The 14,977-nt window shown below is 38.0% G+C and overlaps 1 protein-coding gene across 4 annotated transcripts in view; it reads right to left on the bottom strand.

The window, feature by feature from the left end:
• Positions 1-987: 987 nt before the first annotated feature.
• The window catches only part of LOC149022410 (putative inactive ATP-dependent zinc metalloprotease FTSHI 3, chloroplastic), a 29,650-nt gene continuing 15,660 nt past the window's right edge, over positions 988-14,977 (bottom strand). Inside the window, exons 4-5 of one of the 4 annotated variants that reach the window (XM_089150528.1) lie at positions 8,134-8,336; positions 988-1,313 (exon numbers count right to left, since the gene is read on the bottom strand). In XM_089150528.1, the coding sequence (XP_089006654.1) occupies positions 8,137-8,336 (200 nt within the window). In that variant the 3' untranslated portion in view covers positions 988-1,313; positions 8,134-8,136. Of the gene's footprint in view, positions 1,314-6,223; positions 7,365-7,384; positions 8,337-14,977 lie in introns of those variants that run through there. The other 3 variants (XM_089150530.1, XM_089150529.1, XM_089150527.1) reach the window with 3 other exon arrangements.

Here is a 14,977-nt window from a genome sequence, read left to right as displayed (position 1 = left end):
AATCAAGAATAGGTTGAAATGAAAGGAATCAAAGCAATGAAATGTAAGCAATCCTAATAGGAGCATAACATAGCAAGAGTGGGGTGATAATCATGGAATTGAAAGGGGGAAACTCATTGTTAAGTGTTTGCAAGGTTGCAGCACTTCAACCATGGTCTTAAGATCATAAATTTATAGAAAAATGAATAGATTAGAAGAAGAATAAGAGGAATCATACATTGAGTTAATGATTGAGGTGTAAAACTAATGATTGGAGTCAAGGATCTTCACAAACGCCAAGAAAAGCCCAAGAGAGTATCAAACCTCGTGCTCTGCAGTGCCAATGATTAGTTTAGGTCCTCATTCACGAGTTCCAAAAAGGTAGGGTCAAAATGGGAAGTAATTTTGTAAATTTTCGAAATTCATTACTACTGGTCGACCAAGCAGTCGACCAAGGCTTGACCGCAACTTAGAACAGGGAATTGGAAGGCCAGACAGATCCGAATTGAGTTGGGTTTTCTCTTACAAGTCAATCAACAAGTCTAGTTTTAAGAAATACCTTCGAATTGAGCACGAGGGTTCAATAGGTGCTTCAACTAATTCAATCTTCTTCGATGCGCAGATTTTCACTAAACACTGACAATGTGCTCAAGTAAAGGGCATCATTGCCAATATCCATGGACTCTGGATCAAGCATCGAATCTTCAACTACGATGGCCCACAAGTCTCTTTTACCTCCACTTCAGGTCTTCGGACCTGCAACAGTATAAAATCCAGGCCTGGTCTGTCACATCCACCCTAAGGGTACCCTATCTGGATTACCCAGTGGAGTGATCCACAGCCCAAAAGATCAAGTTTGGGAACAATCATATCCATTTAGCACAATAATTTAATCAAAAACAAGAACAAATCAAAATTTTTAAATAACTTAATAATAAAAGTCAAGGAAGAATCTCAGAAGAATCACAAAGAGCATCAGAGTGCGGAAAGATACTAATAAAATAATTAATCGAAAAGTGCAATGAGGCGGAAACCCATTCTACAATAACAACAGAAGGTAGATCGAGATAAGGTGCAGGTTACAACCAGTTCTTTAAAGAAGGGAAAGGAAAGGTACACAACTAAATTACAGTTTCTTCTAACTTATACAATGTTTTCTAAATAACAAAATTATAAGAAACTAAGCCAAGTCCGCATCTGCTCCTGACAAATATCAGTCTCGGATTGCTAATCTTTGTCAACATGTTCACCACCACCAGTGTGGTACGAGTCACCAACTTGGTCTTCAGAGTGTTGACTGTCACAGTCAACAGTAGTAGTACCTGCAGAAAAGTCTAACAAAATATGTTGCAAAAATGAGTGAATTCAAAAGAACTCAAGCAAGGTAGTCATTCCATAAAACATAAGCCATATGATACAAGCCATAACATGATGCAATATGATATGAAACACATGATGCAAGTATGGTTCTAACTCTATGAATGCTGGTCTCTAAGGTAGACATGTTTTAAGTCATAGCACCATACTTCTTTGGGTAGGTCTCAATCACTCAAGCCGGTGGGAATTGGGTCCTGAAACCTTACAGATAACCTTGGCTGGGGTTTCGGTCACCGCTCTCTCACATCACCATTTGGTCTAAGTATTGGTGCATGTCAAGGTAAAGCCTAGCCCAATGCAAGTCTTCTATTCAGTCATATCATGTCAGATCCAGATACGTCAATTCCTCGCCCCCGGCGATCCTTTCCAGTATCATTCACACTAGAGTCAGCGTAATCCCAGATTACGGACTCATCAACCCTATTGGCCATCCACAAATAGTAAACGGGAAGCTCTCATGTCCTCTCACTGGGTGGTTACCGGTCTTGAGGCCCGTGCGCCCAAGCTATTTACCCCACCAATACCATACCCTACCACGGTGGTTCCGGTCTTGGCGCCCATCAACCATCCCTCCCGGGTGGTCTCAATGTCCTTCCGATTCGGGTCTGATACAAGGATAATCCTAGCCATATAACTAAACAATCCTATATATGTCATCCAATAACCCGGGAAAGTGTCGATGGGCACCTTCGGAGAACATCCCATACTATTCCCTCCGATGCCCAAGGACAGAAGCGTCAATAGAACACTCCCCAATCCCAAGTTATACCTAAGCAACCACATACTCAAGTCCAACATCTCACATACATTTGATACATCATCATAACAGATATTCAGTCATAATATTGAAATGATTCATCATAAGTATAAGTGACAATAATAATTAATCATTATAACAAGAATATATGAAATTACAATACTACTGTTCTAAAGCATGTATAACAGTCCTATGATGTTCAAAAGTAATAAAGAGACCATGTTCACCAAGTTATGAAATGCAAGGCATAAGCACATAGCCTATGTATTTATGGCAATAACCATCCTTACCTTAATCGAGTCAGAAATAATACCAATAATCACCAAGAATAGCCAAAAAGTCAGTGTTGGTACCCTAGACAACATACAAGTAACATCAGAGAAGAAAACAATCGAATCGGAGGTCAAACGAAGCAATTCGGCCAAGTACAGGGATGTTAACATCTCTTGGTTGACTGGCTTGGTCGACTGACAGTCGACCAAGGCAGTCGACCAAGACTTGTTAACAATGGACAGAATTGAAGATTTGGCCCAAACCGATCTTCCGGTGCTCCAATCGACACGAAATTTGGAGGGCATGATTATAACGATATGAGGACACTACACACTAAATTTCATGACGATCCAACGGTCCAATTATAAATACCCAAATCAAAGCCCTATGTTCTATATGATAAATATCAAGAATCGAATTGGAATTTATTGAAATTGTAAAGAATGATGGGAATCAATCAAGTGAATGTTAAGAATTAAATTAGAATCATGAATTCATAATAATCTAGACCTAACATGCATCTACATATCAGTTTTGAATCAAGAATATGTTGAAATGAAAGGAATCAAAGCAATAAAATGTAAGCAATCCTAATAGGAGCATAACATAGCAAAAGTTGGGTGATAATCATGGAATTGAAAGGGGGAAACTCATGGTTAAGTGTTTGCAAGGTTGCAGCACTTCAACCATAGTCTTAAGATCATAAATTGATAGAAAAATGAATAGATTAGAAGAATAATAAGAGGAATCATACCTTGAGTTGATGATTGAGGTGTAAACTAATGATTGGAGTCAAGGATCTTCACAAACACCAAGGAAAGCCCAAGAGAGTGACACTTTTCGTTCTCTGGAGTACCAATGATTGGGGTAGACCTTTATTCACGAGTTCCAAAAAGGTAGGGTCAAAATGGGAAGTAATTTTGTAAATTTTCGAATTTCATTACTGCTGGTGGACTGGCTGGTTGACTGGCCAGTCGACTGGCTAGTTGACTGGCCAGTCGACCAAAGCACAATTTAGCAACTTTGGACAAGGATTCCTTTCTCTTATCATGTCCACCATTACACTTGTAGCTTTAATCATTTCCGAACCGAACACTTTCCTTTCACCAGTCTCAGTCCAATACAAGGGTGTCCTACAAGTGTTTCCATACAAAGCCTTGAATGGAGCCATGTCTATAGTTGCTTGATAACTATTATTATAGGCAAACTCAACCAAAGCGATGTGTTCATCCCAGTAGCCACACATATCCACAAGGCAATATCTAAGCATATCTTCCAAAATCTGAATTGTTCGCTCAAATTGTTCATCAGTTTGTGGGGATGAACAATACTTAAGTTTAACTGGGTTCCTAAAGCTTTTTGCAAACTATTCCAAAAGCTCGAGGTGAACCTAGGATTCTTGTCAAAAACAATACTCACAAGCACTTCGTGCAGACGAACCACATTGTCCACATAAAGCCTAGCTAGCTTATCCATAGTATGAGTGATCTTCATAGGAATAAAATGGGCTAATTTGGTCAACCTATCAATGATTACCCATATCATATCTGTGAAATCCCACCTAACCCTAACCTGGAAACCCTATCTGTTTTGGATGAAGAAGAGCTTGATTGATGTTTGACCTTGAAGTTGAAGAGCTTGGCTGATGGACTTGAGGCCTAGTTGGACATGTTTTGGAAGGTCCCTCAATGCTAGGTAAGTTGCTTGTTGAGTTAGAAAAAGCCCCATTGAAAATTTTGAGGTTTAGAGCTTGAAATCCCTAAGTTTGGGCTTGCTGTCAACCTGGGTCGACTGGGCCAAGCTACCCAGTGATAGAGGCTTTTGTGTAAAACTCTGTTTTTTTAGGGTTTTTGATGCTCTATATATTAGAACTCCGTGTTTTTCAACCCCATTATGTTCCTAAGCCTCTGGAGAACGTGGGAATGACCTTAGAACCTCCTCTTCGAAGCCAAGGAAGATCTTAAGCATCTGTTAGAGTTTCTTCATCGAATTTTACAAGGTTAGTAATCGATCTGTTTTTCTATAGATTTACTCTCTCTTCTATTTCTTTTAATTGTTTTGATTGTGAGGAAGATATTACACTTCTGTAATAGCATATCCTTTGATCCTCATAATCTTAGAGTGAATCCCCATTCACTATATGTTCTCCCTTGAAGCCATATGGTGATGTTCCATGTTTTTGATCTGGCATGAAACCATGAGTTACTCTATCTTTGTTTTCTACCTACCTTTGTGATTGTGAGAAAGGTCTCATGCCATTTTTACAACCTTTCCTTCTATTCCCATAATTTTTGGGTGAATCCCTTTTCCCTTTTTTACTTCGAGAATCTGTTGTTGGTTGATTTTGAAGGGAAATTTTAGGGTAACCTTCAAGAATGGGTATCCATTCGAAGACCTTGATTTCTTTTTCATGATTAGACTCTTCCCAATGCCATTTCTTGATTTTGAAATACTGTTCTTTCTTTCCTAAAGTGAATCCCCATTCTCTTTAGTCTTTCCGTGAGATACACGAACTCTCTTTGATAAAATCCTAATTTGTATGGTTTGATTAGAATTATTTTCCAATGACATTTGATGTCATCTTAGATAGTCTTAGTATGTTTCTGGGGAATTCCCCTTCAAATTTTGGAGTAATCGGACTTCAAACGAAGAAGTTATGACCGATTTAGGGTTTTTCTGTCTGTACTGTTCACTGGGTCGACTGGGCCAATCAGCCCACAGTGACAGTAGCTGAATTTTTACTCTGTTTTGCTCGTTTCGACTCCAACCTTTTGGATTTGTTCCTTATGTTCAATACATGTTTGTTTAAGCTTGTTTAGGTGATTTTGGATTTGTTCTCTGATCTCTCACTTGAAGGTTATAGATTCGGAATAGAAGGTGAGTACGTTCACTCACAATATGCATATTTACATGCTTGTTATGATATGATTCGAATGCATGAGTTAGCTACTGTTGTTTTACTTTCTTAACATTGTATTAATCTATAATTACAATAGCATGTTCATCTTGTGATTTACATATCGGAATTGATTATTGAATGGTGTGAATATGATTTGGACTATGATGTGACATGTATGGAATCATGATATGATTTGAATGCCTATGTTGTAGTTGTAGAATAGGGAATGCCCTTCTGACGTTTCTGTCTTTGGACACTAGTGAATGTGGTATGGTACGCTTTCCTATGGTGCCCCTTGACTCTTTCCTTGAACTACTGGTTGACATACCTAGGGCATGTCTAGAAGTGTTTGGCTAAGAAACCCCTGTCATATTTGACCATATTAGAAGGGAAATTGAAACCAAGTGACCCGTGGCAGCAGTGGGAATTTGTGGGTGTTCAAGACCAGTAACCAACCCTTGAGAGGACATGAATCACATTGTGGGGATCATTCATTAGTAGGGTTGCAATAGTAGATTTGGGCTCATGGGCTCTCAAGACCGGTAACCAACCTATGAGAGGACATGAGAACTTCCCATTTACTATTTATGGATGACCAATAGGCTCCTTAATTTAAGAATGAGTAAGAGTCTTTTACGTGCAGGGTCCCTTTAGTGGACCATATATTAAATGTTGGATCCTCTTAATGCAATATATTACATGTGAGTCCCAAGCAGACTAACACTATTAAGTGTATTCAAATTCCAAATGTAAAAGGACCAAAGTGCCCTTCAATTATTTAATACATTGTATTAATAAATGGTTTTAAAAAGAGATAATTAGTTATTAAGCATTAATTATATGGTTAAAAAAATATAGAATCCAAAAAAAAGAAAAAAAATATTATAATAACACAATATATTAAATAATCTGAGTACATTTTATTCCCTCAACATTTAAAATTTGAATATACTTAACGACGACGATGATGGTCTTGTTAGGACCCACACGTGATATATTATACTAAGGGGACCTAACATTAGTTTGTGGTCCACTAAAGGGTCCCACATGTAAAAAAAACTCTTTAAGAAAACTTGTTTGTTCATTCTCCCACCCCCAGTGAACCAAGCAAACTCAACTTTTAAAATTTCATTGGAGATATCTACATTTTCCCACCCTTTGCTGTCCAACTTATTTTATTCCATCAAACGGTCTCTTAGAGCTCTTTACTCACTATTATCCATCATGATTTTAATGCTTTCCAAGTTAAATGACTTACACCAGGCTTTTGATCTCAATTGAAATGTAATTTTTTGTCACAAGCTATCCTGCACACTATGAGACCTAAAAATAGATGTAAGATATATCAATAAAGTTTTTTTTCTCCTTGGAACACAAGGTGATAAGTAAACAAACAGAACTGCAGAGGATAATGAACACAACTATCTAATGATGCATCTCAATTCATTCTATTGAAACATGGGAATTGATGATCAGGTAGACAACCCAACAGAAACACTTAAGTCTACATGGGTAGTACTAGCACCATGAAAATGAAATGAATTACCAAAAACATTCAAAAACATGCAACAATTTGAAACAGTGACAGATTGGACCATCCTCTCAAGATATTCACCCTAGTAAGCAAATGGGTTCCATGCTTCCATTCAAAAACACTCCATGTGTGAAACACTACAGCCAACATATGCATCAACCTCTAGTACACTAAAATGTACAATGTACAACTGCACCAGTGATGACCTCGTAGTAACCAACAACTGTCACACAGAATCTTATTACACACAACAACTAACAGTAGTCTTTGCAAGACTCTCAGATGATTTAGTTTCATACAGATGCAATATGAAAATTCATGTGTTATCTTGGAATCACATTCCCAAAGGATTACCAGTTGTGTCTTAGGTGTAAACGCCTTGAGGGAAAACCTTGTGACATTAACTGCCATAATAAATGAATGCAGTTTTCTTAACATTAAACACTTTTATTAGGATTGATTTATACACACATCATACATACATATCTTACAGATTTTTTAAATCAACAACAACCTAAAAAAAATTGGCTGAGATTCTGGTTCACCTGGAGGGGGAAGGGGGAGAAGTAATATTAGTTTTGGCAAACACAATAGGACCGTATTTCAAAATCCATCCCTTATTCTACCATAGACCCAATTATCCACTTTTCTTCTTTTCTGATGGTGTAATAATAACTAGACCAATGGATCTGTCCAATAACCAAAATGAACTGGTTTACTGAGCTTACCTTGGTGTATTTTACAAAAATAATGTGCTAATGGAGCTCTCAAGTGACCTAAGAATTCAAATAACAAGGGCATTTACTAGTCCAACAAAATTTAAGAAATATGATAAATTTGTTTCTGTACCCAAAAAATTTAAAAGTAAGAAAGAAGGGATTCAGTTGTTCCTTTAAACTAGGAGAATAACATCGTCTACCACTTGTGCAAACAATACAACCAACATAAAAGATTTATGAACGACCATAAATAACTACAAAAGTTATATTTATCGGCAAACAAATGGCCAAAACTTCAGTTAGTTCAGAATTTGATTTAATTGGACGGTAAACTGTGATTAATAGCCAATCAAACAATATATCCTCCAACAAAACTTTTATGATCCCTTTGTAGGCAGGAAACCTAAAAAAAGTAATGCTTAAGCAACTAAGAACAAAATTTTGATGCCCACAACTGGAAATGTTGCTAAGCTTGTTTTCTAAAAAATAATCTGTTTGTGACGATATTAAGTTTGCAATCAAAATATTCTCCATGTGAAACTCTTCATGAATACTGGAAATGACAAGTATGTGCTCATCAGTGAAATGGACATACCCATTAGCTGAGTGTTTGGTAGCCAAGAGGACCTTGCAACCCATTCTCTCTCATGTCATTCCTTCTTATTAGAGATGGCATCCATGGAAACAATTTACCAAGTTCCTTGCTAAAGGTGCTAGGAGATGGCTGCCTATCATTTATCCCAAACTTCGCCCTTTCTATAGCCTCCATGATATCTTCCCTTGTTACAGTGTCACCACCTGCAATAACAAGAAACCAGTCTCAAAGTTTAGAAGTACTGCAAATCAAATGCTTACAAACAAATGATGTATGAAGTCAAATTAAACATCAACTAGACAAATAGAGGCTTCCATCTAGCAAAGAACAGAAGTTGAGATTCCCACTTCTCAGTATGGTTGCCAGTATCTGCTGATTTATATTCCCATTATAACATTATCTACTGAATAAACGTGTAAATGTCGGTTGGGGAAGTTCTGACTGCACCAAATTACATGTAACATTCATCAAGACTGGGAGTTATACCGATGCACAAGGAGATTAATTGAGTACAAGTTGTTGCATAGCTGTCAAGCTCCTAGGCAACCCAAGGCATTAGAGGGGGCCACAACACCTTGACAGCTTTGACAGAGTCAAAGACAGGAAGAAAGGGTACCTGTGTAGGAGAAACCAAGGAGAATAAAATAAAAAACTGAATTACAGTGGAGAATATAATACCTCCAAACTGTGAACTGGCAATGTTTAAAAAGCAGAAGGCTTTTCCACTACTAAGAACGATGTACATCGCTCAAAAAATTCTGTAAACTCTGATGATTTGAAATCAATGTGTGAAAAGTCAATCACAAAGACTGATCACTGGCAGGTGATGTCCAACTGAGAGAGGGCCAAAAGTGGGGTTGCAGTACATAGCCACTAGGACTTACAGGGGAAAGGGTCGAATTAGTCCAATAGAAGCAAGAGTGAAAAGACAATTTATTACAGCTGGAGTCGTAGTCAGCAAAATAGTACCGAAACCAACTTAGGAAATATGAAATAACTATAACAGATAAATTGGATGGACGCCAAGTAGTTGATATTTTACCTTCAAATCAAGACTAGAACTTCTTGTTTCAGAGGGTGAATCTGTCAACCTTATCAACCACTAATGAGTAATTGGACTTGGACTTTTGAGTTATTAGATAAGCACCAACTAAGTAAAGAACTGTGAAAAATTATATGAAAAAACAATTTTTTTTGTTTCTTTTGGGAAGGGGGGGGGGGGGGGGGGGAAGGGAGACAAAAGGGAATTGGAACACCTCCTCCTACGGTTACCGCTCATCATCAGGTAAATACGATTTGAACTACTTGCTTCACTGTTCATCTATTAAAATTGTTTGTTTTGATGGTGTTGACAATGTGATGAGGAACAGCAGGTGGAGATGTGAGTGGGACAGGGGTGTGATGTGGAAGAGAGCCGATAGATGGAGCCAAGAAAAAAAATATATGAAAAGTGGAACCATGAGAAATAAGAAGTGACTTGTTAGGGGATGGGACATGAAGACGAGAGATGAAACGAGATCCAAAATGAGTAGAGAAAGATGATAGCAAGGACCATGGAAAAGGAAGAGAATGTGTTTATTGGGTAACAAAAGATTGGATGTGATTTATTATTATTTTTTGGGGAGGTGATATATAAAGGTGAAGGGTGGGTATGGAGGAGGGATCGTGATTCTTTCCCTTGATTTGATAAGGGTAAAAGTGTAAACCTGAAGTTTAAAAAAAAAAATCCTTAATAAGTATTTAGTGTAATTCTAGTTTAGGTTTGCCGGACATCATATCGCAACATTGGGTACATTAACCATAATTTCTTAAAACGTCAGGTATTATAGATGTCATTTTAACCAAAAATAAAACAGAAACATAGCAATGAATGCTCCCTCAAGCTGGAGCATAAATATAACCATATCACAGCTTATGGCTACTATTTTTTTTTTTTTTTTTTTTTTTTGGGGGGGGGATTAATTTGTATTTATTCCTTTATGCAATTACATGACTAACTCCAAATAATTACATATTTGGTCATCAAATTTCACTTTACATTCATTTTAATTTTAATTTAACTAGTAAATAAAGCTTAAATGTAATCACATGGGGTCGTGATTACAAAAGTTTGTTTGTTTTTGTTTAAAAAAAACAAAATTCACTTCCCTTCCCTTCCCTTCACTTCTGGCAACCAAACAAACCCGTAAGATATCACAAAATTCAATGGGCTACCTCCTAGAAAGCTTGCCTAAGTGTCTCCAAAATAGAATGTACAGTATGGCTAGTATTTAAACCACTAATTGGTAACTATTTCAGCCTGTTAACTCTCAAAAGTCCGTAACATACAAATGGAGTGGCAATCAAGTCATTTCAGCATCCCTCATAAAGTGAAAAAATTCAGTCATGAGAAGTCAGCCAGTTAACTCCCAAAAGTCCATGATTGACAAATAGAGTGGCAGTCAACTTCTGCGTTTCAGCATCCCTCATAAACTGATAACAAACACTGACGTGCTTGGTTGCCTCAAAGGAAGACAGGATTTTCAGCAATATAGGTAGTTGCCTGATTATCACAAATCATATCAATAGGCATGGTAACAGGAAAACCATGCTCCTGAAGAAGAGACTTCAATGACATCAACCCATCTGCAATATAAACCATGGGTCCATGATGGGTTTCAGCATTAGACCTGGTCACTGTGTCTGTTTCTTACTCCCACAAGTGACAAATTTCACCAGGAAATGTACAATAGACAGCAGTAGACCTTCTATCCTGCAACACCAGCCTAAACACATGATAATACCTTAAAAGTCAGTACTCAATATTTTATTTTCCATATATAAGACTCACCATGGGCTACCCTTAATATATCATGAAATTCAGCAGACAACCTCCCAGTGAGCTTGCTTGACTGTCTCCATAAACTGACTTGTGACTCCTCTTGCAAATGAATTTCAGGTCCAGACACAGTATGATAAATAAGGTTATCCACCAGCTTCATGTACTGATATTTGTTCCACTGCTCCTCATCATTGTTAGCCCTAGACTTCCAATATGGACACAGGTCTGGATGCTAACATAGAAGTATAAGTCAGAAGATCTAGTACACAATTCCTCTGAGAAACACAGATGCCATTGCTGCTCCTAACAACCTCAATCTCTCTCCGAAAACTATCTGACAGCATCCAAATCTCTCGCATGAATTGTTAGTAATTATGGGTATGTGCATCACTATCGGGGATCTAAAAAATGCGTGCTTATTTGCCCTTCGGACAAGATTGCTATAACCATCTCATTCCAATCTCATCACAGGGCTATTCATATGGATTGGTTGGTTTGGGTAGGTACGATGTTCGTTGGAAAAAGGTTAAAGATGAAAAGGGGGGTGTAGGGTTTGGTTTGGAGTGGATTGGAAGAAGAATGACTAGGGGGCTTGGGGACTTGGGGAGAACCAAAAATCTTCTTGATGAACACCAGAAAACCTCTAAAGTCTAACCTCAACCATAACGTCAAACTCGAATAGAACATCAAGGTAGAGCTTCAATACTATCCAAAACGAACCGACTAGGCTTCACACTGCAAGGTATCTATTTGATCACACACCAATTCCTTCAAACAATCCCAGGCTTCAAATCAGAAGGTGTGAATCGGATCAAACACCATTTTCTCCAATCTTGATCAAACACAAGACAAATCTTCAATGGAATAGACCAGCAAAAAACTTTTTCATTATTGAAAGCTTTGTTCATTGCTTGCCCACAACCCTCCTCACCCTCGCTATCTCTCTTATGTACTTATATTAAGGAATCAAAAATAGAATCCTACATTAAAAGGAAGGCATAAAGTGATCCTCAACCAATTAAGTAACCTAAACTTACTAAGAAATAGACTCAGAAAGTCACAAGTAGGACTGGACTTATAGAAACGCTCCTGAACATATAAAATTAGTTCAATTGGACTAATTCAAATCATCATAAAATAAGCAAACTAACTGATCCTGTGTGCAATCTTCTTTACCATAGTCTACAAGGTTCTAGAGTACTCACATCGGGTATCGTATCATATTGATCAAAGAAAGGAATCAATATTTGCCAAAGGAATTTTGTACAGAACTGGTCAATAAAAACAAAAATGTTGGATTGTAAACTAGCAAACTCTCCAAGTGATCAAAACCACAAGCTTAGTTAAGATTATAGATGCAACGAAGTATCTGATACTTGGTTGAAAAATAGTATTATCTTGCTTTGTCTTAGCTAGACATTATCCATGCAACAGGGTGATGAGCCAATTTATGCGTGTCCCAAAAGTGGGTACTTATGATGTGCACTGCATCATTACATACTCTTCAGTCTTCTCCCAGGGAAGATCTTCAATATGCCCGGCACAACCATTTGAAGATAGAAGACTACAGTCACTACACTGACGTGGATTGAGCTTCTGGTAACATGAAGAAGTAAGAACAACCAGTTGTCTAGCTCTAATGCAGAAGCACAGCTTAGAGCCACAGCTCATAGGAGTTGAGCACTCATATAAGGTTGAGGTTGACTCAAAATTTGGGATTCGACGTTGAGGGACTATGCAGCTTTATTTTGATAACAACGCCCCCAGAGGTATGGCTCAAAATTGTATTCAATACGACAGAACAAAGAACACTGAGGTTAATAGACACTTCATCAAAGAAAATTTGGACTTTCGTGACATTTTACTCCCTTTATAAAGGCAAGTAATCAAGTTATAGATATCTTCACCAAAGGTTTCCTAACCAGCTCAGGATCCTCCGGTACAAGCTGGGAATGTACAACATCTTATTCTCCAGCGGGAGGTTAAGTTTTAAGAGCTTACATATTAAGGGCACATTAGTCACAAATTACTGTGAGTCTTAGTAAGTTGTGATTCTCTCTTGTTCTAGTTTACCTTTACCACCTGAGGGAGTTCAGTTGTAACTCCAAGAATGTTGGCAACGAATCATATAGGTGAGTGTTTCTCTCAAGCAAACCACCACAACTGAGTTTTGCTCTCAAGTAAACCACCACAATTTTACAGCCCTTTCTCTTCTTTTCTTCTTTCTTCTCTATTCTCAGCTATTAATCCTCGTTCCTTTGGTTGAGTCACTCCAGACTTAGTATCTATCTCATAAGCCAATACTAATTAGGCAATATAATACACACAAAAGAAGAAGAAGAAAATATAATAAAAATGTCACAACTATGAGTTGTTTCATGAAATAACTCCTAAAGCCTCTTTTCTCAATAACAATAAGCCTCATTGAGAATCATAAAAATTTGAAGCCATATTTCTTCTAAAGAATACTTGATAAAACTAAGACAATGAATTGATTTCTAAACTGAGAAAATATCCAAAGATATTTTATGTGAACCAGGTATAGAGTTTAATTGATTGATGTGAGCCCCAGATCAAGGTCCCTCAAGATCCTCTTCAAGTGAATAAGCAGTCAACTAGGGTTGTAATGCCCTATGGTTGAGGAAATAGGACTGGGTAAGGGGTTCTACGGTTGGGAATGGGGTAGGTTAGGTTCAGCTAGGGTTTATATGTCAACGTAATGAAATTCAAGCCTGAAATGTCACCGTATTTTTAATTTCAGAACTGAATTCCAAGTTTAGGGTTTAGAAAATTAGGGTTTCTTAAATGCTAGGGCTTCAAGGGGTTGACCTAAGGTTAAGGTTAGGGTTGAGGGAAGATTATCCTAAAAGGGCTTAGGGTTTGGATGAGAGGTTAAGGAAAATTAGCATTTTAACGTTTTTGGGGTTTAGGGTTTTTTGATGATGATGATTATGTTTACTAGAGTTTAGGGGGAACGGAGGGGCTGATTTGGGGATCGAAGCTAGGGTAGGCGGAGGGGAGTCTAGTTCCAAAAAGGGATGGGTATTCAATAAGGGGTTAGCAAAGTGTAGGTTTTAGGCTAAGTAAAATTTTGGTTTTAATTTGCTGGGAAATTCTAAGTTACCGCTAAGTAAGAAAGGGGGGGGAGAAGAAGAGAAGAGAGGGGTTGCGGTTGATGATCTAGAGCCGGGGAAGGGATGGGGTAAGGGAAAATAGGGTTGGGAAGGTACAAGGTTGCTGCCACGGTGTAGGGGAGGGGAGAGGTGATTTGTGATGGGGGGAGGGGGCTGTACCTACAGAATTAGGGTTAGGGAGGAAGGGAGGAATAAGAGGGAAAAGGGCAGGGTTAGGGGTGGGGGTGTCTTGTACTAGGGTAAATAGGGTGGGGGAGGTACAGGGTTGCTGCCGCAGTTTAGGGGAAGGGGGAGGGTTGACTTGGGATGGGAAGAAGGGGCTGTAACTACAGAATTAGGGTTGGGGGGATGGAAGGAAAAAGAGGGAAAATGACAGGATTAGGGGTGGGTGTCTTGTTCCTTTAGCAGAATCTTCACACAACGTCAGCTGCAATTTCCCTCCAAGAGAACCCATGACTCCAAGCTTTTTCTCCTTCAATTCTCAAATTTTATTCATAAACGTAATCTGAATTTTACAACTTAGAGAGGCTTATTTATAGCTTTTAGATAGGAACTCACAAATTACCAAAAAAAAAAGGAACTCACACAAGGACTCAACTTCAGAAAATAACTCAAACTAGGACTCCTTGGACTAAGGACTCATCCTCATACAAGGACTATCATATCTTATTCTAGATGGACTCAATTTGAAAAACAGAAGTAGATATGGACTCCCTGTAGGAAGTAGATGGTAACTATGGAAATCCCTTATTACTTGGGAATCCCAACGTAACTAGGACTCTTCAATATCTTGATAAACAAGGACTCAAATTTAAAATTAAAAGTAGATCATCAGTCCCACAAACATACTGAACCCAATGAAATCCTAAGTTGACTCAATTGAAATATT

The sequence above is a fragment of the Hakea prostrata genome, chromosome 3, assembly GCF_041222555.1.
Source record: "Hakea prostrata isolate BN-2017 chromosome 3, UWA_Hpros_2, whole genome shotgun sequence".
NCBI lineage: Eukaryota > Viridiplantae > Streptophyta > Magnoliopsida > Proteales > Proteaceae > Hakea > Hakea prostrata.
Note: the sequence above shows the minus strand (reverse complement) of the source record. Positions and strands in the feature narration are given on the sequence as shown.